At 33.1% G+C, this 26,208-nt stretch overlaps 5 protein-coding genes across 7 annotated transcripts in view; 2 read left to right on the top strand and 3 right to left on the bottom strand.

Annotated features, from left to right (window-relative positions):
- Nucleotides 1-7,004: 7,004 nt before the first annotated feature.
- Nucleotides 7,005-11,549, bottom strand: LOC108757271. The gene is made up of 13 exons (XM_018501737.1): nt 11,228-11,549; nt 10,594-10,784; nt 10,041-10,479; nt 9,834-9,961; nt 9,601-9,716; nt 9,022-9,158; nt 8,814-8,926; nt 8,538-8,667; nt 8,214-8,451; nt 7,947-8,114; nt 7,674-7,868; nt 7,477-7,559; nt 7,005-7,390 (listed from the first exon to the last, which is right to left on the bottom strand). The coding sequence occupies exons 2-13, from the start codon at nt 10,775-10,777 to the stop codon at nt 7,258-7,260; spliced, it is 2,064 nt and encodes a 687-aa protein (XP_018357239.1). The 5' UTR covers nt 10,778-10,784; nt 11,228-11,549; the 3' UTR covers nt 7,005-7,257.
- A 1,514-nt stretch (nt 11,550-13,063) lies between these two features.
- On the top strand, nt 13,064-15,716 carry LOC108757272 (succinate--CoA ligase subunit alpha, mitochondrial). 2 transcript variants are annotated; one of them, XM_018501738.1, is made up of 7 exons: nt 13,064-13,246; nt 14,039-14,274; nt 14,345-14,566; nt 14,656-14,760; nt 14,839-15,042; nt 15,149-15,283; nt 15,391-15,716. In XM_018501738.1, the coding sequence occupies exons 1-7, from the start codon at nt 13,210-13,212 to the stop codon at nt 15,472-15,474; spliced, it is 1,023 nt and encodes a 340-aa protein (XP_018357240.1). In that variant the 5' UTR covers nt 13,064-13,209; the 3' UTR covers nt 15,475-15,716. The 2 variants fall into 2 exon arrangements, with proteins under 2 accessions (XP_018357240.1, XP_018357241.1); XM_018501739.1 differs by having other exon boundaries at nt 13,068-13,246; nt 14,839-15,018.
- A 198-nt stretch (nt 15,717-15,914) lies between these two features.
- LOC108757277 (UDP-N-acetylglucosamine transferase subunit ALG13 homolog) lies at nt 15,915-17,113 on the bottom strand. The gene is made up of 2 exons (XM_018501745.1): nt 16,805-17,113; nt 15,915-16,535 (listed from the first exon to the last, which is right to left on the bottom strand). Exons 1-2 carry the CDS (start codon nt 16,892-16,894, stop codon nt 16,119-16,121), a joined length of 507 nt encoding a protein of 168 aa, XP_018357247.1. The 5' UTR covers nt 16,895-17,113; the 3' UTR covers nt 15,915-16,118.
- An 865-nt stretch (nt 17,114-17,978) lies between these two features.
- Nucleotides 17,979-24,306, top strand: LOC108757289 (nuclear pore complex protein Nup214). Its single transcript, XM_018501762.1, has 5 exons — nt 17,979-18,186; nt 19,017-19,319; nt 19,435-23,563; nt 23,796-23,970; nt 24,075-24,306. The coding sequence occupies exons 1-5, from the start codon at nt 18,154-18,156 to the stop codon at nt 24,100-24,102; spliced, it is 4,668 nt and encodes a 1,555-aa protein (XP_018357264.1). The 5' UTR covers nt 17,979-18,153; the 3' UTR covers nt 24,103-24,306.
- Nucleotides 24,307-24,841: 535 nt separating this feature from the next.
- LOC108757270 (integrator complex subunit 4) overlaps nt 24,842-26,208 on the bottom strand; it is a 3,706-nt gene continuing 2,339 nt past the window's right edge. For both annotated transcript variants that reach the window (XM_018501735.1, XM_018501736.1), the window contains 2 exons: nt 25,715-26,201; nt 24,842-25,580 (listed from right to left, as the gene is read on the bottom strand). In XM_018501735.1, coding sequence (XP_018357237.1) covers nt 24,842-25,580; nt 25,715-26,201 — 1,226 coding nt within the window. The remainder of the gene's footprint in view (nt 25,581-25,714; nt 26,202-26,208) is intronic.

Raw genomic sequence — 26,208 nt, 5'->3', positions numbered from 1 at the left:
ATATAATTATATATAATTATATATGAAATATTTTTTTTGGATGATACAATAAAGATGAATCTGTTATCATGAAAGATGCATTAAAAATATAATAACCGCAGGACTTTATATATTTGACTCAAGTGTAACGATTATATTGTCTGTCATTAAAAAAGTGACTGACATAACTTTCAATATATCTTTTTATTATTCTCTTTAGAATTATTCTATCTTCATATTTCACTAAATGTCAAAAAAGATAAAATGATGTTTGTGTCTACTTATATCATAAAATGAAAAGCATCCTAAGGTTTAATTGCACCAATGTTATTTTGATTTTAAGGGAGACTTAAAACTCTCACTTTCTTTTTTTTTAAATCAAAAGAGAGGGAGAGATAGAATTATAAGCCTCACTTAAAGTTAAAGTAACGTTGGTGCAACAGGGCCCAAGACTCTGCATAATGCGTCATAGGGGAATAATCTACTGTTCGTTCAAAATCATTTAGGAAGCATTACATCTATCAAAAAAGTTTTGAGACGTAACGATTTTTAAATAAAATTTTACCCAATCACGCTCTTATTAAAAACTGTGCTATAAAATTAGTGGAAAATATATCTTAAAGATGTCGATAATAATCAACAACAGCGGACAACTTATTAATATAAAATTATTGTAGTACTAATTGTGCAGTAGTATTATATACATATGTAATTTTTTTTTTTTTACAATAAATAGTTTAAAAATTTTGTCAGTCTTATTGAATAGATTGTATTATCATATATAGATTAGAAATATATAGATTAGAAACTATCTCGTCTAACTTAGCTTTCCTTTATATACCTACGTCAGCAACTTTCGTGAGATTCCTACAAAAATATTTTAACACACTCTCACACATAATAACACATCATAATTTATAATAGCACTGTCAGCATTGAAATTGAAAGAGATTATGAAACTGATGTAATTTCAATATCATTAGATGTCTTGCTGATGCAAAAACACAAAGACATTAAAGACAGCCTCCACTTATGGCAATAAAAAAAATTAATAATTATTATTTATTCATTAATCGTTAATAATTGATGAAAGATTCTAAAACTGTGATATTGTAAGTTTTCATTGGAATTAATAAGTATGGATCTTGATTTTTCTTTAGGACAGAAGCAGATCAACTTTGTTATTACTCACTAAATAATTGCGTTATTACTCATACACGAACGGAAATCTTTTTATTATGAAAAAGAAGACTCAGGAAGATATCGGCGACTGATAAATCGACGAAAGTTCTGACAACGAACACCGTTCACGGACTACTGAATTGCTCCTCTCTGATGCATTCGCTTTATAATGGACGGAGAAGCACACATTCACCAGTCCTTATATACTGGGATTTAATTGTATGCGTGTGTTAAAATAAAATATATATATTCTTCTGCATATTTACTCACGCAAATATCATATAATCATGTGAGTTATCCAAAAACCGGAACATATTGTATGTAATATTAGCATGCCGATTAATCAAGGAAATCAGATAAATCGTATTTTAATATAAATAATCAAAATAATATAATAATCTTCAATTTGTATCCGCATAAGTACGGATTTTAATATAATTTTTATCAAAATGTAATTTGTATCGTTTAAATATGTGAGAAGAGAAAAGAAAAATACGATAGCTTTTAAACATTATAAGTATAATGGTAAATTAAAAGAGTATATACTTCTGTAAGAAATAAGAATAACTTGTACTTTATATAAGTAGGTACCACATAATTGGAAAAAATGTGTTGAACTTATAACATAAATCACATGTCCCAAATGGTCAAATTTTTTGGTTAATTTAACACAAAATGAATGTGTTCGAAGGTTACACAAATATTATTTAAAAAATACGCACCAAGAAAGTAATATTGACACAGTTTTGTAAATAAACCGTAGAAGCATATTTGTTTAAAAAAATTAACATTTATGATGTGTTAAATTAATACGTATTTTATTCATTTGTTTTAGAATTTACATTTTAAATCACATTATTTTTATGTTACTTGTTCACTTACTCATGAATTATGCCATTTTTATACTAAGTAACATTAAATATCAATTTTACAAAAAAATCTTTAAATAACATAATCACATTATTATGTTAAATTAACACTCGAATATGTTGAAAAATGCAACACAAATGTGAGTAGATCATTTCCAACATAAATGCACAAATTTTTTTACTATGTAAATAAAAATTACTTATTTCAAATAAATAAAGAAATATGAGGGATTTAGTACAAAAAATATCTTATTATAATTATAAAACAAGTTATTATAAACTTTTTTATTTTTTTCTTGATAAAGTCGGTACTCGTAAATTCAATTTAGTATATTTTATTAATTTAAGAGCACAGAAGGAATTGCAGCAGGAAATCCTGTAAAAATTCTTTTTGCTTACACGTTATAGGTGTTATTTTGAAGAAGTATGACATAACTACTTAAACATATTTTCCATTGTAATTATCAGACTAACTATAATACATCTCAAATAAATTCGGTTAAATATTAAAAAAAAACCAGATTTTTGTAAAAAAAAATATGATTAAACTGAAAAAGAATTATAGAACTAAAATGTATACTATATTAGTCTTATTACATAAGGTGTGATTCCGCGTATTCGATGATTATACTGATAGTAAAAAAAGTGATCGATATCACATCTTTTGTATAGAAGAACATAATAAATATGGGGAACTCACTTCATATCGAATTCTTAATAAATAACAGAATGGTAAGAATAATAAAATCTTTATTAATAAGTAATGAGTCTTCAATCAATAGGCGATAAGAATAAGAAAATAACTATTAATTATAATAAGCTCCCATCTGATAATGTATAATTAATACACAAAACAAGAAAATTAATCGATGTAAAAGCATTTGTTAATAAACATAATAGTTAAGAAATTTATTTGGAAAAGATGAAAATATATCATGGATATATATTGCTATACGATTGGATAAAAATAAAAGTATCAATTACCTTCATCATTCTATAAATATTTTAGTAACTATAAATTTAGAAAATACTTTTTTTTAATACTTTTGTGAATATATAAAATAACAAATATTTAGACCAAAAATATAAAGTTTAATAAAAATATGCAATTGTATTTTATAATTGAATTACACAAATAGAAAACTTATTAAGTATCATATATATCATATATAAATATTGTAGAAAGTTATGAATTTGTCAATAATCAGCGGCAAAAGAGAGCACAAAATATGAAATATCTAAGCTAAAAACTGTCAACTATTATGTCATAATTGATAAATTCAATATAATAATTTATATAAATTTACGTACTGCTACTTACCGTAAAAGTTAAGTTTTTAACTTTATGTTTATGACATAAACAAATGTGTGCGTGTGCGTGCGTGCGTGCGTGCGTGTGTATTGATAAAACATAATAATTTTAATTAATGTTTTGGTTTATAATGACTCACCGGATACATGCAACTTATATATATAAGTTACATGTATCCGGTGAGTCATTATAAATCAAAACATTAATTGAAATCATTGTTTTTATCAATTACGATTTATTACACCTATTGCGTTTGCGGAGTAATTCCATCTATTATGCATTACCATTGCAGAAACACGCACCTTTCAGTTTCCCAAATTGCGACGAAACATTGAAATTCCCAATGTTTTTTTTCATCACAATTGTAATCAATCGTAATCATCATATGACGTCGTTATTTTTTCTTTCCCACGCGCTTATATAATATTTGCAGAATCGCGCGAATACATGTTCATTCGCTGATTTTTATTAATTTCTCAGTAAATATCGCAAAGTAAGATATATTTTTTTTAATTCAATTATTACTATCTATTTTCTTCTATCTGTCACATTAAACATCTTATAACGAGAAAACAACCTCGGATCGGACGAAAACTCATCCGTTTTGCACAGTACAGCATACTTCATATAGTGTTGTACAGAGTTACATTGCCTGCTATACGCAAATTGAGGTCATTCTCTCGTTGAACAAAGTATATGTATGACCATCAATATAAATTGCTAATTATTGAAATTAATATAATAAGTCATAATAATTCATTAATTGTAACGTAGTATCATAATTAGTAGATTAAGAATTACATACACAATTAGTAGATTATTTTTTACGTTATATACATAACTACTTGCGTAAGATTGCAGTAAACACCATATATCGGAATATAGCCATATGATTCATAAAGGCTGGACGAATTTTATACTCACAATTAGTGATATTGAATTTTAAATATTCTTGAATATATCCTTTTTATTAACCAGAAGAAAAATATTTCCCGTTCCATGTTTGCACTTAAATAATATTATATAAAGTAAAATAATTTTATTTATTATATATAACAGAAAGTGAATTACATACATATTTATACGAATCATCATACAGAAGCGTAACGAAAGACTGTATTCTTTTTATCGGAGAAAAGAAGCTACAAACACAAAGTGTTTTAATTTTATTTTACAATTAAATATCTGTAACAAATCCTGTTTCAGATGTTCGACATGAATCATCAAGGGAAATCATATTTGCCACTAGTAGATTACCATGGAAAATAAGTCTTTCCCACGATATTACTTTCTCAATGCTAGTTCGGCCAGTGCAAAACTGTTTTCCTGGGACCTTACGCTTCGGAAACGACCTCGAGATGCTGTTCATACGTATCACGTGAATTATTAATACCCATATGACGCATAATCATGTTTTAATGATTTCACGTATCTTTGGTGATCACCTACGTACGATTCCGAGTACGCGGTGATTTACCGGTTATAAAAGAGCAGTGATCGATCTGATCTCGCATTTGTATACGCGATAATCTTATGTACACAATAATAATACAAATTGATATCCGGTGTCATTATAAACGAAAACATTAATTGAAATCATTGTGTTTTTTACCAATTACGGCTTACTATACCTATTGTGTTGGAGTACACGTTCCATCCATTCGTCGTTACTATAGAAACGCGCTCTTTTCAGTCTCAAATTGTGATAAAACATTTTATATATATATGTTATTTAAGTATCACGAGTCTCTTTTGTATTATTTAATAGTTAATTCACTAATCGAATAATTTTCAGTGGTTTTAATTAAACAAAGCAATAATTTTTTAAGGGTCATGTATTTTGTATAACGTTTACTCTAGCGTTGCAACAGTAAGTTAATATCTTGCATTATCATTCCTATTTTATTATATATACAGTATAAATTCCTATTATTTATACGAAAGTACATAAAATTATTTTCCAATATATATATATATATATATATATATATATATATACACATACATATTGTAATTATTATTAATATAGAGGTACATATATGTATATATCCATTTACTCTTATTTCGTAAAATAAGAAGTCGAGACGAATTATAACTAACTACTTGATTGTATATGGCAAATATATCTTTTCTTCTGTTCTCACAATCCTTGAAACAGGACGCATTACATATCACCTTCGAAATATTAATTTAATAGTTAAAACTTTTACTAATATACTCGATTAAACAACCATTAAAATTTGTTGTATAACATAAAACGATCGTTAAAGAGACACTCTCCCATGTTCCATAATAACTGAATCGTGATAGTATTGGTATATGGCAGTGTAAAAATGTTTCCGCGATAACAATCGTTCATAATGAAATAATTATACAAGATCGTTATTATACGTTCAGACGATAAAATTTATAATCTATAGCAGAAATATAGATCTTTACCAAACTTGGACTTTATAAAAATCTTTGATAATAATACATAATACTTCCCTCTTCGTAATTCATTTCTTTTAATATCAAACCAGCAACGATTAATTCTGTAAGTATGATATATGTTCATTTTTACGTGTACCTATTATATATTATATATTATATATTTTTTATCGTATATTAACAAAATAAAATTATTCACGTCACAGTATTAACTTGAATACTATGTGTGTATATGCGTAAAGGTACTAATGTGGTAAAAGTAATCTTTACCACGGATCATTATAATTATAGAACGGTAATATTATTTTGATTCTATTATGTAATAGAACATATGTACAAGAGTGACAATATATGTAAGGCCTGACGATACAGTGACTTTTTTTTCATAGTTTTCATAGGTGCAATGGCGATTATCTTTAATTTAAAATTGCTTAATCATTCTATAGATCAGATATTTCAATTTACGCTTATAACTTAGGCTAAGTCTTTGGCTTAGCATCGGTAATAGTAATCGAAGTAATTCAGTATAAATTCATAATTGAACTTAAGCCTGTCATATCATTTTCAATATTATTTCAATTGAAGCTACGTTCAATTCGAATAATGTCTATACAAAAAGAGAAGTAACATAATGTATTGATAGATACAATAATATAAAGTAATTTAAAAAATGCACGATATTTTTACTTGGAGCATAATCAATAGCAATCTGCAACAAATGCAAATTAATATTTTTCCAATATACAGATCATAATACTAATATTATTCAGAATTTAAAATAGGGTCTAATACATGTATGTATCGATATAAAGGACAAAATTAGAACAAAACTACCCTTCAAATTATCGCTAGTATAACATGTAAAATACTAGAATTTTGTTAAGATCACAATTTTAATACAAGCATTACAAAAATTTACATACAGTCAATGCAATATTTACAATAGAAATTCCAATACATTCTCATAAATTCAAATATACTGAATATATATAATTTTTTATATGTATATATTATCTTGTATACCAGAAGTTATATCAATATAGAATTAAATTGAGTTGTTCTGTGTATATATTTTAAAAATATTACATATTTTAACATATGTAATATATCTCCATAAATTATATAAAGAATGTAGAATGTTTCCATATAGATTTCGTTTTATGAATTTATAAACAAAGACACAAAAATAAAATATTAATAAACCATTAGTATTTGATAAAACAATTTAGTATTTATCATTATCAAAACGCATAAAATAAACCATAGTTAGAAGTGCTAAAATTGAACAATTCTTTTCGTCTTCTTGAGGAACTCAGCTGATGCTTTGTTATTTTGATTATCCATATCATTTTTACACTATTATTTCGTAATAGTAGTAGTAATCCAGTATATTTTTCCTGGATCGACCATCTTGAAATATTTGATATCATATACATATGTTACCTGATTACATTTCAAAAAGAGGCAGATATGGGAAACCTTAAACTATTGTTCCGAAGTAGTAAATTCTTTATGGAGAAATGTTTCAATATCCACTCGACATATAGGACAACGTTTATTGGTGCATAACCATCGATCAACGCAGTCAATATGAAATAAATGCATACATGGAAGCCTCCTGAATAAAAAAAATAAATTATAATTTACAATGTCTTATCTAGAAAAATACAAAAAATTCAATAAAGTTGGAACTAAAATTCTTACCTGACACGTTCGCAATCTTCAAATTCAGATAAACATATTGTACATTTCTCAATAGCATCTTCGCCATTTTCTACTTTTTTTACCTATAAATAGATACACACACATAATTAATATAATACATATTGTAATAAAATTGCTTAGATAATTCATATATATATAACGATATCAAAAGATTTTATTTAAATTTTAATCCTTACCCGTTTATATTTGTGAGGGAATGTATGGCTTTCAATGGACTCTTGTGTAGCTCCACAACTTATATGAGCCATACGTCGCAAATCAACAATGCGCATATAATTGTCCAGTCGTGACATATGACGTGCTCCTTGCAATACAAATTCTGACATACCCGGTGCAAACGGCAAACCTATCTGATGTGCTCCAGATCCTTGCTATATGTTAAAATTATATGAAACAATGTTTGAAAAGTCAGTGTATAATGTATTTAACAATATAAAGAGAAAACAAACCATATGGGGATGGAAACTAATGTGAACGTGATGCATGCGTTGCGACGGCCGTTGATGTGGATCATAATGATACATATGATGATGTACATGTTGATGTATTGGTTGATGTATCGAAGGTAACATTAGCGAAGACATTGAGTCAACTGGTTGATTATTCAATGGATTTACCTGTGGATACATACAATAATAAGAAAATTATATAATAATGTAATAAGAAAATAATATAAAATATTATATTGATATATATTGCATGAATTGTTAGATTACGATTATAGGCAGCACAGGACATGGTCCCCTATAGAAACTAGATGGCCCTCGAGCTTCAGGATGACTGTAAACAGTCGGTTGCTGCGGTGGCGGTAAAATAGGAGGTGAGAGATAATTTTCTGTGTACGTTGCGTTATCCGTCCCATTACTGCACCGAGTATTCGGGGGACTATTATTTCCTCCCTCTCCACAAGTATGTTGAGTTGATGAATGCACATGAGCGTTACATGGTCCCGCACTATGTAATAATAAAGTTCAATTTAGTAAATTAAAGTGCATTTTTGTTTATAATAAAATATCATGTAAATATATTAATATACTAACGTATGATGTGACGAAGATCTGTGGTAAAGTCTTCGTCTATGTACTTCTTGCATACGTTGTTGATTCATCCATAATCTTTGTTGCATAGGATGCATTCGTGGTCTTACTTGTACTACTTCTGTAGCTGCATCTGTTTATAATAGTAATAATAATAATAATAATAAAGTTTATATATTTCTATTTCCCTATAATTTTATAATATATTATAATAACTTTATATTCTAATTATGCCATTTTTTAATTGATAAATAAATTTCTAAATATAGAAAGACATACCTCCCATAGACGAATAACTTGTATGAACAGGCAATCTGTGATTGTGATACGTGCCTATGTTATGCAGATGATTCCAATAATCTGGTGATCCATGCATACAGTGGGTACTATTTCTAAACAAAATTTTACAATACAATGTAATAATGTCATAAAAATGAAAAAATAATTGTGATAAAGACAATTGTATTAAAGAATGTGTAGTGCTTACCTATGACTAAAATCGGTTGACCATGGATTAACTACAGGATTTGTTGGTGTCGATGATGTATGTTCTTCATCAGATTCTACAGTTAAGTCAACTACGGTGACTGTACGATTATCTTCACTTGTATTTTCTAATGAGTTCTATATTATAGAAAATATATTCTTTTAAATAAAGGTTTCATAATATCTACATTAACAATTTTCCAGCAATATTTTATTTTTTCTCACTTTTATATATTTCGTTGTTGTGATCCTATTTCAATATTGTTTATGTACTATTAATTTTTTCAATATAGAAAATTATAATACAAAATTTTTTTAATAGCAGTCAGTATCTTTGATATATTATTATATATAATTGATAGAGACCATAGCAGTAATATTCTGTTTTGACTAAAGTAATCTTTATAAATAAAAGCTATATCTATAGATTTTTTTACAAACATACAAAAGTCTCTCTTTCCCTATGATCATTTTTCATACCAAAAAGATTAAGTATAGTCTATCTAACTAATCTCATATATATTACTAGTACATTAATATTCTTAATGTATTATTTTTATATTTAAAAATATTCATATACCTTGGTATTATGGTTGACAGTTCCAAGTACTTCAACTGAGCCATCCTCATCATCACTATCACTACTGGAGGACCAATCTAACTGCAAATCTGGTGCCGATGGTGCATCATCACTTTCTATTAGTTACAAGATTGACAAATTAATAATCATTTGATTTATGTGTATATATATATATGTATAAAATATACTGTAAATATATACTTAATAGATTATAAATGCTATAAAAAACGTACGAGATAAACGTATTTCTTCTGGAGTTATCACATTTGATATAACTGAATCATACAAACTATTAGACTCATTGGCATTATTACTTCCTAAATTTTGTAAAACATCTGCATTTTCTGTTGATCTCGTTATACTGCAAAGTAATAATTTATTTACAATATATTACTTAATAAACAACAGGTATATAAATATTAATAAAGATAAATAAATACTTGTTTGAAATAGTATGATCCGACAATCTAGATGGTCCTGCTATACTCAAACTATCTGGCTGTTGACCACTCAATAATTTTTGCTCATCGCTCTTTTTAGTTTTATGCTTAACTGTCAAATCACGATCGTGCAAAATTCTTTTTCTTCTATAATTATCACACACTCTCTCCTCACATGAATTATTCAATTGTCGAGTCGGAGGATCTTTTTTAGAATTTCTTTCTTGTCTATTTTGGCACATGTTGCAATTCAAGAGATCAGATTGCCAATATTCCTGCGAATCACCAGTTGCATCTTGTTGTGGTAAATAATTTCCATAAACAAAATTATTTTCGGAAGCAGTAGGATGAGTTGAATTTGTATAAGGACCTATAGCTGTTACGTCTGACTCTTCAATATCGCTTTCTGCAAATAAATGCTCATACTCCATTTCATTACCTGTAAGTGAGATATGTTCCATTCATATTGTATTATGTCTTAATACAAAATCTATACATGAAAAATAATGTATGTACAGATTGATGAAGAAACTGTCAAGTTTCTTCTGTATACCTGAAGGAAACCGAGGTTGTGGAGAGGGATCAACTGTCGATGTGAATGCCGTATCAAATATATCAGCCAACGATGTAGAGTTAGCTTCTACAGATGTGGCTGTGGACTCTCCTTGAAACAGCTCGCTTTGCTCTTCAGGTTTGCCCTTGTGCCAGACATTTTCCGAGCTTGTGCTCTCCTCCATCCTACTTCTATTTTATGCCACAACCACAACAATACAACGCATTATGCGCAAGATTAGCCAGACCCGAGTACATTTAGTTGCATAACATTAAAACCGGAATATTCGCGGAATCGAAATAATCGGCTCTGCACCAAGATAGGATAGTATACGCAAAATTAAAGATAATAAAAAAAATTTTTTTTCGGATATGTGCGAATCTAGAACAATGAGAATCCACGTTGAAGCGCAATCCCGACGTTGTTTTTTCCGTTCTTCGACAATGTGTGTACGTTACGCACGATTTTTCCGGGAACCGTATCGAATTACAGGCAAGAAAAGCCTGGCTCGGGTACGGTTGGGAACGAGGAAAATTATCGGTCTACTTCCGGGATCTTGCTGTACATTCACGCGATAAAATCTCGGATCGATAGCGCAATGGAATAATTCGGAGTGCGCTAAAAGTGCATTTACCTTGTAATTCCTTCGACGCTCCCGTCAAGTGATAAGCGTATCTTCTCACCACGTCATTTTTATCAGATTTAATTTTCGTGATATCGCCGTCGCCTGTATCATGCTTTGTATACGCGCCGATATTACCTTCGTGACCGGGGCACTGCGAATTTGATTGAATTGCGATCCATGTAAAAACGTGGATATAATTAAATTCTTATGTCAGTAATAATGATAATGAGATCGAAAAGAATTTATATAGACTGGCGCACACAGTCTTTTAAGCGATGTACATCTAGCAACGGCGGTACCATCAATTGTGCCTCTTGTCAACTACGCTTGCTTTCATCAGAACATTCCAGAAGTCCTGCTGATCGTACAGCACGCTACCTTTCCGGCATCTTTATAAATCCCGATCCATGATGTAAGAATACAAGTGGTCTGTTTTTTGTTCCTGCACTAGACTGCACTAGCTACTCTCTTTCTCGCTTTCAACAAACATCAAACTGTGGAGACACATTCACATTTCCATATACACACACATATGCATTCTCACATTCCTTCAGTTATACTTCAACCATGCCTTATACTCGTTTAAACTCATCACTCCGCGACCAGATGGCGCGCTCTCACGAACACGATCTGAATTTCCCATCTAGATACGTTCTCTTTGTTCGTTCTTTAACTGTGCAGATACACGAGACACAGGAGTTACATTGTCGCGATAAGATATTGTATATGATAATAAACCAATGTTTTGTTATTTGTGAATCTGAGTTTCCTCCATTACCTACGTTTATTATATGTAGCAACCCGCTACAAAACATATATCTATCTTACATCAAAAGTGTACACTAGTTTAGCCACAGAAAACAGACCTAAGATATACCACCATTGCACCTAATAAATTGCACGATAGCAATACTGGAAACAACCAATCAAATTTTGGTCTATATGCACTTTCCTGTGTATAATAGCGCTGGCATATTGGCATTGCCAATCAAATTTTGGTCTCAAATTCACTCTTCTACTACATATCCTCGGGAATGCCTTGTCTTTTTATATCATGTTCCGATCTACGTAAAGCTGGTTCTACATTAATCGCATCGCAGCGTCGTAAACGTTGCGGTCCAATCAACGTCGAGCTAGTTCAACTCTGATTGGATCGAAACGCTTGCAACGCTGCGATGCCACTAATGTAGAACCAACTTTAAAGCCATTCTATATTAGTCATAGCGTTGGAAGCGTCATGCGACTTTAAAATTGAAGCATTGGATTGGCTGAAGTAACGAGCTTGTGACTTATGATGTCTTTAATACGACTAATATAGAATGGCCTTCAGACGCAAGTTGATTGCAAGTTTATTGTGACAGTCAATCTGAAGCTTGTATTTTAAATGCTTCAGATGTTCGTTGCGCGCGATATCCAATGAGTGTATAGCTTTATCGATGTTCTCATTTTAAAAGTATACTGTCATTGGATATCGCATGTCGCATGCGACGAATATCGCGCTGATATGCTGAAGCCGTAACGCGGAACGAGAGCGGAACCAATCACAAGCGTTCCACCAATTGCAGTTGGTGTGGAACCCTTGGTAGACACCTTTAGTCGTTCCCATATCGTGTTTAAACATTTATTTTAAAAATATTATAATATAAAAATTAATGAAATGTTTAATTTTACATATATATGTTATATATTCATTATATATCCATATTATATATTCGAGTAATGGACAATTAATGGACAAATATAAAATTTGTCAGTAGAACAAGTGCAACATGTTTATAACCAATAAAACGTAGCGAAGAGGTACGATTTTCGATTCAATGTTCTCGCAAGTTCGTGGCGCAACCGGGCAAACTTCGTGCGGTATCTCCTGTCTGTGTCTTCCTGGACTTGACCTTCTTGTGAGATTGTAGTGTCTAGTACTCTTTCAATGGTGCTTCGGTGTTAATTCAATTTTGAGCATTGCCTCCTCAGCGAAAAGGACAAATTAAGAGATGGCTGTGGCTGCCAGGTCATTTTCAAAATTCGCTGGTGGGTCTTCGCAATGTATCCTCGTACGTTCCGTAATATCTTCGCGTTACATCGTTTTCGATGTTCTCTTTGACTTTTGCACATTTTAACGGCAATACTCTCGAGATTTTTTCTCCCGCTGGTTACGCCATACGCAGCCTATGAACTAAAAATAATTCTGACAGCTCGCATTTATGATAACATTTTATTATATAAGGGAAGACATAATTACGGCTGAATCGCGCCTTATCGGGAAATGCGTGTTTTATTAATTAAGAATGACCTATGAGCTCATATGCAAAGCAATTGGATGATTTGTTCTCACAGTAATGCTCTCGTGATCCTTCCTCTGTGATGATAACTCATACATAGTTACGAGTTAGCAATCCTTTTCTTTCATATGCTTTAATCCTTTCTTTATTTTTCTCATAGAAAATTGCATATATTACATAGGTATCTTCTGTTTGTTATTTTATGTCAATATAAATGTCTAATTACATTTATTGATAATCTATGAGCAAGTGAACTTTGACTAGAAATTTTTACTGCCAAGATGCTAAAAGACAACATATCTTTTTATTTTTAATTTATAGTTAAATTTTATTTTATTTATTGTTAAATATATATTTTTGTACATGATTTTTTTACTTTAAAATTGTATATTAATATTAAAGTCTATATGATGCTATACTTATGACACTTTTAGTTAATAAATATATCCTAATAAAGTTATCCTTTCCTTTCACGTATTTTCATTTTATTATATTGGATTTATCAATATATATTTATTATAATGTTCTTATAATGTTTCAGTCAAGAACTGTGGAAGTTTATTACGTTCTCAGGTGAGGTTTAATTATACAGAAACTAGGAAGAATTTAAAAATTGATGCAAATACCAAAGTGATATGTCAAGGTTTTACTGGAAAGCAAGGGACTTTCCATTGTCAACAAGCACTTGATTATGGTACAAAGATAGTAGGTGGAGTTAATCCTAAGAAGGCTGGAATAGAACATCTTGGTAAACCAGTATTTAAATCTGTTAAGGAGGTAATATTACTCTTTTACAACATTTTTTATTTATTTGCATGATATTTAAATTATCTGTGATACTTTATAGGCAAAAGAAGCAACTGGGGCTATTGCAACAGCTATTTATGTTCCTCCTCCTGCTGCAGCGTCAGCCATTATCGAAGCAATTGATGCAGAAATGCCATTAATTGTTTGTATTACGGAAGGTATTCCTCAACATGATATGGTCAAAGTAAAAAGACGATTACTTGAACAAAATAAGTCACGTTTAATTGGCCCAAATTGTCCTGGAATAATAGCACCTGAACAAGTATAGAAATAATTTTAGACAAATTAATAATTACAAATTTATTGATAATGAAATATAATTCTTTTTTTCTTTCTTATGTAATGTTGTAGTGTAAAATTGGTATTATGCCTGGTCATATACATCAAAAAGGAAAAATTGGTATTGTTTCGAGATCTGGAACCCTAACTTACGAGGCTGTGAATCAAACTACACTTGTAAGCACATTTAAAAAATTGTAACTTAAAAGATTATATGTTTATAAAATGTCAAATATGTTAATATTTTCTTTGAAGGCGGGACTTGGGCAAACATTATGTGTTGGTATTGGTGGTGATCCGTTCAATGGTACTGATTTCATCGATTGTTTGGATGTATTTCTTACCGACCCAGATTGCGATGGTATTATAATGATAGGAGAGATCGGTGGTAGTGCAGAAGAATTTGCAGCAGAGTATCTCATCGCAAACAATACTGTTGGTCCCTATTCAAAATTATTGGTATCCCATATACAATCCAACCTAATCTAATCCTATCTTACCTTTGTCCTAGAAATCTTATCATAGGATTAATATGTCGTATTTTATTCACTAAATTATATTGTAGGGTGGAAAAGCTAAGCCAGTGGTATCGTTTATCGCTGGTCTTACAGCACCACCTGGACGAAGAATGGGACACGCTGGTGCTATAATCTCAGGAGGAAAGGGTGGCGCACAAGATAAAATTGATGCACTCGAAAAAGTGAGTCAAAATTTCTATTCATATACCATTTATGTTCATATATCGTTAATAATATACTTTAAATAATTTTTGGAATTAAGTAATATATACATGGGTTCTATTATCAGGCTGGTGTAATAGTAACAAGAAGTCCTGCACAAATGGGTAACGAACTTTTAAAGGAAATGACACGGCTTGGCTTAATTAATTAAATCACACACTACTATAATTCTGTGTAGTTTTCTTCATATCCGTATAAAATATCTTCGTGAAAAATAAATTGAAAGTATGCCATACAGCAATAACTCACAGAACATAGTAGTGTATTAGAGTATAAAAATTATTTCACTTGCTAATATTGCATCAATTATTCTCAATGAATAGAACATTGATCAATGCTGAAGATTACATTAAAAATAATGATATTTTTTAAAGAACTGGACTTATTTTAACAATGAACAACTTTTATGATATTTTTACAGAATTAATTGTTATGTTAACAGTAAACAAAATTGTCCAATAATAATTTATAAATTATCTAAGGGAACGTTAAAACTGCCAATGATCTGTCGCAATTTAACTAATTGCAGAATTATTTTTTCTATAATATGTAAACATAGTTCTGAGGAATGGATGTATAATGTATTATTATTGTAAATTAAATCAAGCATATAATATATTACAGTAATGAATTTAAACTTTATGAAATATGTATCCTTATTGTAAAACATGTTAAGAATTCAAATATATATATATAAATATTGCTGCTTGTTCCCACAGCTATTTGACTCTTTTTTTTTTTTAACATAAAGCAGTCTCTTCCTATATTCAGTGAAAGGCAAAACAGCCTCAACACTCATCTAAATCCCATTACTTTATCAATAAAATTAGCAATATCTGCATTATTGTCATTGGTGAACGGCTTTAACTTTGCAAAGTCCATTGTTTGTATGACGTGCAATAAATTTTTACAAGTACAATAATATAAATGTTCATCTTTATACAGCTGTTCAGCCAGTTCAATCTGATGATTGTCCATGAGGAGATCATTGGTCACCACAATTAAGTGTTTGTATCTTTCTAAAGCTTCCAGCACACTTCCTGCACCTGCATGGCTTATCACAAGGTCTGCCAGTTGCAGATATTCTCCAATGGATGGGCTTAATCTAAAAATTTCTATTTTATGGAAGCCATAACGTGCAGTACAATCCGGTTCTAACTTGCTATTGCCAATTTGTAAGATTAGATGCCTGTAATTACGTGCTGATAGGGCCTAGAATAGCAATATTAATTGTAAGCTCTCTCTTTTTTTTTATAAATATACATACAAATGCAATTAAAGAACAAATGCTACAGTATACAAAAAAGATTAATGTAAATAATGATAAAATAGGTTTATTCGCGCTTAAAATTCTCAAAAAATTTTGCATTTAAAACGAGATAAATATGTATTCGGACGTTCAAGAGACAGAAAGCAAAGATTCTGAATGCACAAAGTGCAAGCAATGCGAACAGACCTAGTGTAAATACTATCTACACTACCTCCAGAACTGCACGACTCAATACTGTAGTTATCAAATCATCAAATTTTGTTGTGCCAACTGTAACAAATACAGTTTTTTTATCCGACATAGTGTAGTGTCATGTAATGTAGTTTCTTGTATCGAAATAATGGCTTATTATCCCTTCTTATCTTTCTACTTTGGTAATTATTAAAAATACTTTTCTCAATACTCTTCCAATCTTAATAAAAATGTTCTCATTCGATGCGTTTTCACTCAAAACGAAAGATTCTGCAAAAAAATGCAACGACATGCCTCGCGAAACAAGTTATTACTTGTTAAAGATTAAAGTTTGAGAGAGGTTAAGATATTTGTCATAATGGGCACGTTCAAGTAGACAAAGCGGCTAGTTTATTTAATCAAGCAAATGAATATCATTGGTTGTTACTTATAGAACCAACCAATCACATTTAATTAAAGATGCGTTCTATTGTATTTCACGCATGATGCGCATGATACATCATTTATTACGTTTACACAGCACGTTTTACACTGAAATTGCAACATCGATGTTATAAAATTGGTTAATTTCAATCATTCCATTCTTCAGAGGAATAGCTCTCTCTCTCTCTCTCTCTCTCTCTCTCTCTCTCTCTCTCTTCAAAATTAATGGCACTCGCTGCAAAAATGACGGCAATTCCGGCCAGAATCGTAGATAAATCGTGAAATCAGATTATAATAATGCAATCAAGACAAATAAAGGCGGATTCCACATTATTGTAAGCTGATCGCAAGTTTGTTGCGATAGCCACTATGAAGCTTACATTTTGAAATCAACGCTTCATATCGGCTGTCGCAACAAACTTGCAATTAGCTTGCAACTAATGTAGAACCGGCTTTAATCGTATCGCAGCGTCACAAGCGGTCGCAAGCGTTGCGGTCCAATCAGAGTCGAACTAAGCTTGATGTTTATTGGACCGCAACACTTGCGATACTGCGATGCGACTAATGTAGAACCAGAGTATCAATCATGAAACTTTTTTCCTAGGATAAAAAGTGAAAGGTGAACAATTTTTCCATTAACTTGAATGGTTAAAATTTTAACTTTTCACTTTTCTTCCTAGGAATGAAGTTTCATGATTGATATCCAGCTTAACGGAGTTTTAGAATTCAGAGTTGGCAACACTGTCCAAGACTCGGACTCTACATTCGAATGAACGTCATACAAGTTGTAAGTCGATGGTGTCAGTGCTGATTTTAATACGTCTGTTGAAATTCGGTTAAGGTGCGTTCAGATACGATCGACGAGCAATTGACGAGGTGAAACGTGATCTTTCTCAATAATCATTGTAAACTGTTTATGAAAAATAATTGCAAAATACCGTAAGAATGAAGGCATCGCTGGATCCGATATACGTGCAGGTATAGCCTGGTTGTTTTGTAGTAGTAAGAAGTACATGCGTGATTTAAATAGATCGTCGGTACAACCGGCGAACAAGTTGTATTAAAAATCGTCTTTGGAAGCTGCACAATCACTTAAAAAATTTATTTTAAGTCTTCTTACTCGATTGCTCACGGAACACCACTCGTCTCGATAATTCTATGAAGATTCGATAGATATGGTCTTGCATGTAACGTTGACCTTTAAGTATTTGATACTGTAGATCAATTAAATTATATATATATATATTTGTACATCAATTTGTTTGACATCTTTCTTTTATATCTAAAAGAAGTTTTTAAGCATAAAACAAACTGAACAATTTTTTGCGTTAAATTCTATAATATTTTTGTTTTTGCATAAAGTAGCTCTTAAATATGGAACAAATAATTGAGTAACTTTTATTGTGCAACATTTGTTCTCAACACAAGAACTGTATTCTTTAAATTTTCTAATTTATATTTATATATGAAATCGTGTTGCCAAATTGTATTTAAACAATAGTTTTTTTAACTTTATCATATCAAATAAATTGTATTTAACATATATTTAAAAAATATTTAATTTGCATATTATAAAATCTTTGGAAGAAGTAGTAAAATAGTATAAATATTCAGTACATTTATACTAGCTATTCTTAATTTATGTATAATTTTGAACATTTATTTATTGACTTTAAATTATTCTTGTTTAAAAACTACTGATCAGATACAATTTTGCCAAAGAAAAAGCATTATTTCTTCTGATATAAAAGAATTAAATCATATTTCCTGACATTTGATTTGATATTTATTATTGCTCCTACTTTCAGGAATTTTTATTTAAACAGTCAAATACGTTTCAAGTATTTGACTTGAAGACTCCTGCATATACTCCTGCTGCTTGCAATCTTCTTGTGGCTGACAAGAAACGAGGACTTCTTTACATAGGACATGATGATAAAGTTACTGTCTTAAAGCCAGCGGAGGAGAACAGTGCAGAATGGAAGATAGAACTTCAATTACCAGGCGTTATATCAAAGATTGCAATTAATTGTGATTATAATTATATTGCTATAGGCATAGCATTGAAGTCTACAGTATTGATATATGATGCCCATTCATTAGCTAGAAATGTATGCACGTAGCATATTTTTGCAGAAGTCTTAAAAACACATCTCGAAGTTTTAACCAATACTATAGAAAACCAGAAGTTATATATTTATTATTAATTAATGTATTAATTTTTAGAGTCTCAACCTGCTGCTTGAAATAACACCATCGAACAAGTTAGATAGCTACATAACAGACATACGATGGAATCCTACCGTACCTGCGATGTTTTGCAGTGTTACTAGTGACTGTACTATTGGTAGCTTCCAACTGAAGATAGAAGAAGAAAATCGCGTACCAAAAATATCTGTACTTTCTAAAATGTCGAATGAGCCACAGGCTTTATGCGCAGCATGGAGTCCGAAAGGCAAACAAATAGCAGTGGGCTGCAAGAATGGAGACATTGTACAACTGAAGCCAGATACTTTGAAGGTTGCTAGAACTATCACAGGTCCTTCACCATCCATGGGAGAAGTGATTAACATCCTATGGCTCAGCAATTATCAATTTTGTGCCGCATATCTGAACAATGAGCGGCATATAAATGTTCTCATTGTTGACGCACCGAAAGGAGAAACAAATGCTATTTTTACATGTTATGAAGATATTACATACGGTTTTCCCGAAGCTGAAGGAGAGAACAGCGTTCCACGCTATTATTTTGAACATGTACCAGAATGGGGACTTATCATAGCTGGTAGTAGCACCAGCAGTGAAATAGCTGTACTAGGCACTACAGATGGTGGCGCGAATTGGAATCAATGGCAATTAGTCGATAGTGGTAGAGCTCAATTGCCGTTGATGAGAACTACGGAAATTTATCCCTTGGGTTTGGCCGTGGACAAGTCTCCAACTACCAAGTTATCATGGGGCACGGATTCGACATTGCCATATCCAGTTCCCGTTTTACATATTCTTGGAACGTCCGGGAAATTATGCAGCTTCCACATGGTTAATCTGGCATCCAATTGCCCTACCATTAATGTCCCTCCTATGGAAATTATCGCGCCTCCAGCACCGTTACAATCTAATACTTCATCTATAGAAATATCATTTGCTATGAATACTGCGATTACCAGCACGCCTCGTTCGAAACCGGAGATTGCGCCGGAACGCTCAAAGCCTGCTCCAATAACAAATATATTTGGCGACTCTCTGAAGGCGGCGGGATTCTTTCAACCACCTGTGGAGCAACCAACGGAACAGCCGAAACCGCAAGAAGAAAAAGCTGTGCCACAAATGATTATAAAATCAATTATGCCTAAGGAACAACCAGTGTCGGAACTTATAAAGACAGAAACCAAGTCGGTTGTAGATAAAGAAGCAACCTCGCCACAAATAGCGGAACAGAAAGCTTGTATAGACGATAACATACGAATGCAAGCTTATATGCAGGAGCAGGCATTATTTGAGAAAGAACTGCGAAATAGGCTGGAACCACAAGTGTGGGAATGTGGTACAGACTTAGAAAAGAAACAGCTTGGAGAGATGTCCGTCGTCATAGAACAGTTTTTGAGAGATTTAAAAGACACGACAAACAGTTTGTCCAGCGATATAGCGTATTTAAAGGCTTTGTTGCTTCAGTCATTTGCATGGGTTGAAGAAACTAAATCGAAGAACGCAGCCAGTGTTGATATCACCACTAGAAATTGCAGCGAAAACAGCAAAATAGCAGATCTGCAACGATGGTACTATTACACGCAAACGCAACTGAATCAAGTTAGTAAAATCTTAGATCTAGAATGGTCGGACCACAAGGCACATGTAAAGTCGAAAATGAACATTCCCAACTTGGAATACGTGTATCAGAATCTTCTAATGCACAATAAGATTATCGCAAAAGAAAAAGAGAAGATTGAGCAAATTTCGCGGCGATGGAAGTCTCTCAATCGCTCATTGGCAGCTAGTGGTGTGTCCAATCTTAATCGCTCAATGGCGAGTCTGCATGTGAGTTCGCCAAAATCGCCAGCTTCGATTATTCGAGGAAAGACCGATGTTATAGACGTCCGTTGCAAAACCATTGCTTCGAAAACTCTGAGTTTTACACATGAAAAGCAACTCAAGTTAAGGGCACTACTCAATGAATCATCTCCAAGAATTATTAAGCCAGTCAATCCATCACCAATTCAGGATCGTTTGAAGGCTACGTTGTCTTCCCTGGCGTCTCTCAGTCCTGTGATCAATGAGATTAAGACCAAACCCGAGCCACCGATTGTTAAACAGAATATCACTGTCAAACAGCCGATCGAGAAGCAGTCGAAATTGCAAAGTCCCCTCGCTTCGTTGAACAGTATTGTTGCGAGAATCGGTTCATCCGACACGAATGGCGTCCTTGCGCAAAACAAGTTACAACAGAAGCTACTTCCAACGACCGTTTCTTTTTCCGGTGCGGTTATTTCTACCAAGCAAGTGGACAAAAAGCCCGCCATGCCAGCAGCTCTCGCAGTGTCCCAATCTAAACCAAAACAGGATCTGAATGTTAACTTTCCAACATCTATCACGTTTGGAACGTCGGCGCCGAAATCTCAAGATAGTTTCTTTTCAAAATCTCTCATAGATGCAACTGCCAGGAACAATAAGGAATTGGCGAGTAGTGAAAGCATCCCTAAAGCTCCGGAATCTGCTTTATTCTCGACCGGATTGTTAAAAGACGTGTTATCAACAGAATATCCATTAACGGAAACCACTCGTATGGGAATCCCACGTAATCTTTCATCGCTCTCTGCGGTGCCAGCTGTAAAAACAGACGCTGCTGTCACGTTCAGTTTCGCTACACCTAACATGGCTCCGCCTGTTGCAAAAAGTTCGTCCTCTAGTACTGCGCTCGACATGATGTCCTTCGCTTATTCAAAATCCATATCCCACACTCCTACTATAGAACCCACGATACCAGTTCAAACAATACCAATGCAAACACCGATAGAACTGTCGGCTTTATCCTTGGGATCACCTAGCACGTCGACTCTTCATCAGGTTGATCACTCAAGCAACAGCGCGGACGGGAAGGTAAATGTGATTACGACTTCCAATAGTTTCGCTGCAGCTGCACCTGTTATTACAGCACAGACTTCCGCGACGACTGCCATTGTTACATCCGTTATGACTCTTGGCGGAGTTACCATTAGCGTCGTAGACGCGAACGCCGTTCGTAGAACGTTGACGGAGATGCCATCCACCAGTTCGGTCGTCATCGAGAAAGTCACTACGCCTGAAGTGAAAACACCCACTTTTGGTACTGTAGCTGCCCAGGTTCCAATTTCTTTAGCCGCAGCACCAATGTTTAGCGGCCAGACCATCATAAAAAATACAGCGACAGTATCAGAGACGATCACACTGCCCGCTACGACTACTTTCGGCGCAGTTTCTTTCCCATCGATTACATCTACTTTCGGGACATCAACCTTGGCGCCGACTACCACGTCGGTATTTAGCGGATTCGCAAACACATCAACGGGTATTACTACCAGCTCTTCAGCGATGCCTGCGAGTAGCACCGTGTCTCCTTTCCAGACTTCCCTCAGTAAACCAACGTTTGGTGAGACCACCACCACTAGTATGCCAGCCGCAAGTTTTGGGATCAGCTCAACCAATGCCACTTCCGCAGGCACAATCTCTTTCGGTATGCCTGTGACAACAACAGCAACTTCGATCACGCCAGCGTTCGGTAAGAACCCGATAGTGTCTCCGGTATCGAACGCGCAGTTCCCAGGTGTACAGACGCCCGCGTCGACAGCGAATATCTTTGGAAATCCGATAATCAGTCCTGCATCAACGCCGTTTGGCAATACCTCGAGCTCTGTATTCTCCAATACGCCAGCTACCTCCTCGAACACCTCTATATTTGGAGGTAATAGCATGAATTCTATCTTCGGGACGACTTCCCCAAGTGGAAATATCTTTGGAGGTAACACAACAGGATTCGGTACAACCTCACCAGGATCTATATTTGACACCAGTGCCTCGAAATCCGGTATTATATTTGGTGGAGCGACAAATCCACCTGCTTCTCCATTCGGTGGTGTGACGAGTAACACATCGCCGGCGGCAGTTAGTGGTTCTCCTGCAAGCACAAATGTCTTCAGGTCTACTGTGCCTAATACGTCTCCAATACAGCAACCTATACTCAGCAGCCAACCCGCTTTTGGTCAAGCTCCTGCTTTTGGCGCCAAGCCAGTGTTCGGATCATCACCCATCTTTGGTGGATCGAAACCCGTTTTTGGAGGTAGCGGTTTTGGCTCACCCCCTACGTTTGAATCTCCTAGCATAGGTAAATAAATAATGATATTATTATAACATTCTCAAAATGCGAATATATATAGTTTATGTACTTACTTTTGAAGAACAAAATATGAAAGATCTTTTCTATGTATTTTATAGCTCTTTCAACTTCAGCTCAAATGCATAATTACATTATCCTGTATCTATTGATTATACAAACATAAGTATAATAGGTAATAGAAGTGCTATTGTTTATAATAAGAAAGAAATATTATAAATAGGATTTGGAAGTCCATCTGCTATGCAAGCTGGCTCTACAATGGAAAATATGCCAAAAGTATTTGGAGAAGTAACAGGCAGCAGTACCTTCGAATCTTTAGCCAATCAATCAGGTGGTCTCAGTTTCGGTAGCTTAGCTCAGAAGAATCCAGACTCAGAGAAACCAGCATTCACTGCGTATGTAGTAACTTTTGCACCAATAAATTTTCAATTGATCAAATCAAAATAATAAAAAGATACAGAGATAATTTTGCAAATAATAAATAATTATTTTATTTTAGCGGCAGTTCGTTCTCCAGTTGGAGATGAATAAAATATGGTGTTGCGGCAGATTACTTTCCAAACTGTCATAGCAGAATAGAAAATTTCTATTGAATGAAGAATTATCAAATTACAATCGTGTATATAGTTTTACATTCAGAAAGATATACTTTTTATGAAAAAAAAAAAAATCATTCTATCATGTCTTATACCTTGTAATAAATGAGAGCGGATCTAGGTTTTACAATAAAGTATTTTTAATTAAATCAAGAAATTAACTGATCGATATTATAAATTGAATTTGAGTGAAAATCATAATGCAGCGCATCAGCTCTCATGTTAAACACGAATGAATGCTAAATGAAAGTTACGATTTCTTTAGTGAATATCCATCTCTATTACATTATTTGTATAATTTTATCATATTTTTTATTCTTTTAGTTTATGCGCATCATATAACAAGACTGAAAAACAAAATTAAATTTTTCATTTGACCACTGTTTCAAGTTATTTAGAACCAAGTTATTTCAAATCCTATTCTCTGTTGTTCAGTATTTAGTGACATTTAGGTGATTAAAATCTTATCTATTTTGCAACAAACATCTTGATCTCTCGTTATCACAATGATCTCGTAATATCACAATGATTTTTCGATATATAAATCGGCACAAATTTGTTTAAATTACATATTTTATTAACAAATTAATTCTCTGCATTAAGTATTAAATCTTGATCTATTATATAAAGTTACATATAAATTAAATGATTATTACACAATAAAATGTAATCATATGCCCCTTTTGATGGCTTTCGGTGCAATTGATACTTTGATAGGTTTACACAAATCAATCACGCATGGATCATCTAAAGGTGGATGTGTGCAAATAGAGGATGAGGGTAACAGCAATGCTAGAGAGATTTCTACATTACAAGGCTCCATCCATACTTGATGCGATAGTAAAACTGTCGTCCTCAATCTGTAATCTTTCTGATTGGACTGTTGCATACGCAGATCTGATTGTCGCGGTAACAGTAATTGCACTTGTTGATCCGGGTGTCTCAGCTTTATTCGCAGAGTAGAAGGATCGCGTAGATTCAATATCTTGGCGTTTAAGGGAATTCCCAGCAAAAGACCACCCGTGAATTTTAGTGCAGCATCGGCATCGCCTCTCGGTTCCTCGATGTGTGCTCGACAGAAGCGCGTCGTCGCTGACGGTCTCGGTAATCGTTCTTCTCCCTGTATTACAGGCGTTAAAAGCAATGGCAACAAAAGCCGCGTTAAGGAACCCGGTTTCACGTCCGCCAAAGTGGGTATTTGTAGAACTAGAGCCCTGGAGAACGGTGGTAGCCTTGATGTATCTTGAGGTAAAGCATCTGCTTCAGATAGAAAATAACGAGCCAGTGGTAATGCGCTGCCGGTAGCACTTTTGGTTACCCTAACTAATTCTATAGCCAGTGCTTTCAACCACATATCGTTAGCCAATATAATATCATTTTCGTCTAATCCACTAAATAAACGTTGTAATCTAAAAAATGATAAGTATAATTTTATTTATTTTTCTTATATAATTCTTCCTTCTTATTTCATTTATTTTATTATAATCAAAATTGTATTATATCTCAAAACACGATTTTTTTAATACACATTAAAGGTACATACTTTTGTGTATGCTGAAGAAGAACGAAAATATTGTTGTTAGTGTTCGGCACTGGATTCGCCGAAATAGATGTTGTCGAAGACACAGAACATTCTTTGAGGACAGACTTCAATAGCAGCAGGCATCGAATATACAAGGCGGTAAAACGTGCTGCACCTTCCATGTGATGATCCATTTCTGCCATACGATCAAGATCAATAGCTGCAGTTTCTAAAAGCTGCGTATGAACTCTTCCCCCTGGTCTAGCATTCTCGATTCCAATTCCCATCTTCTCCAAGAACTCTCGACCACGTTTATCCCTGTTCTCTTCATTATCCATATCTTCCATTTTGATTCCTGAACTAGTAAGTGCTGGTCGTAATCGCGGAACTAGATGCGGCATAGTGTCGCGCAAATAGTGATAGTGTTTAGAAGCATGCTCTGTAAATAGAGCATGCATACTTGGACAGTGTAATGCTGCGTTGAAGATTAAAACAAGTACACTTGCATCTGTTAT

This window comes from Trachymyrmex septentrionalis, unplaced genomic scaffold, assembly GCF_001594115.1.
Source record: "Trachymyrmex septentrionalis isolate Tsep2-gDNA-1 unplaced genomic scaffold, Tsep1.0 scaffold136, whole genome shotgun sequence".
Taxonomy (NCBI): domain Eukaryota; kingdom Metazoa; phylum Arthropoda; class Insecta; order Hymenoptera; family Formicidae; genus Trachymyrmex; species Trachymyrmex septentrionalis.
Note: the sequence above shows the minus strand (reverse complement) of the source record. Positions and strands in the feature narration are given on the sequence as shown.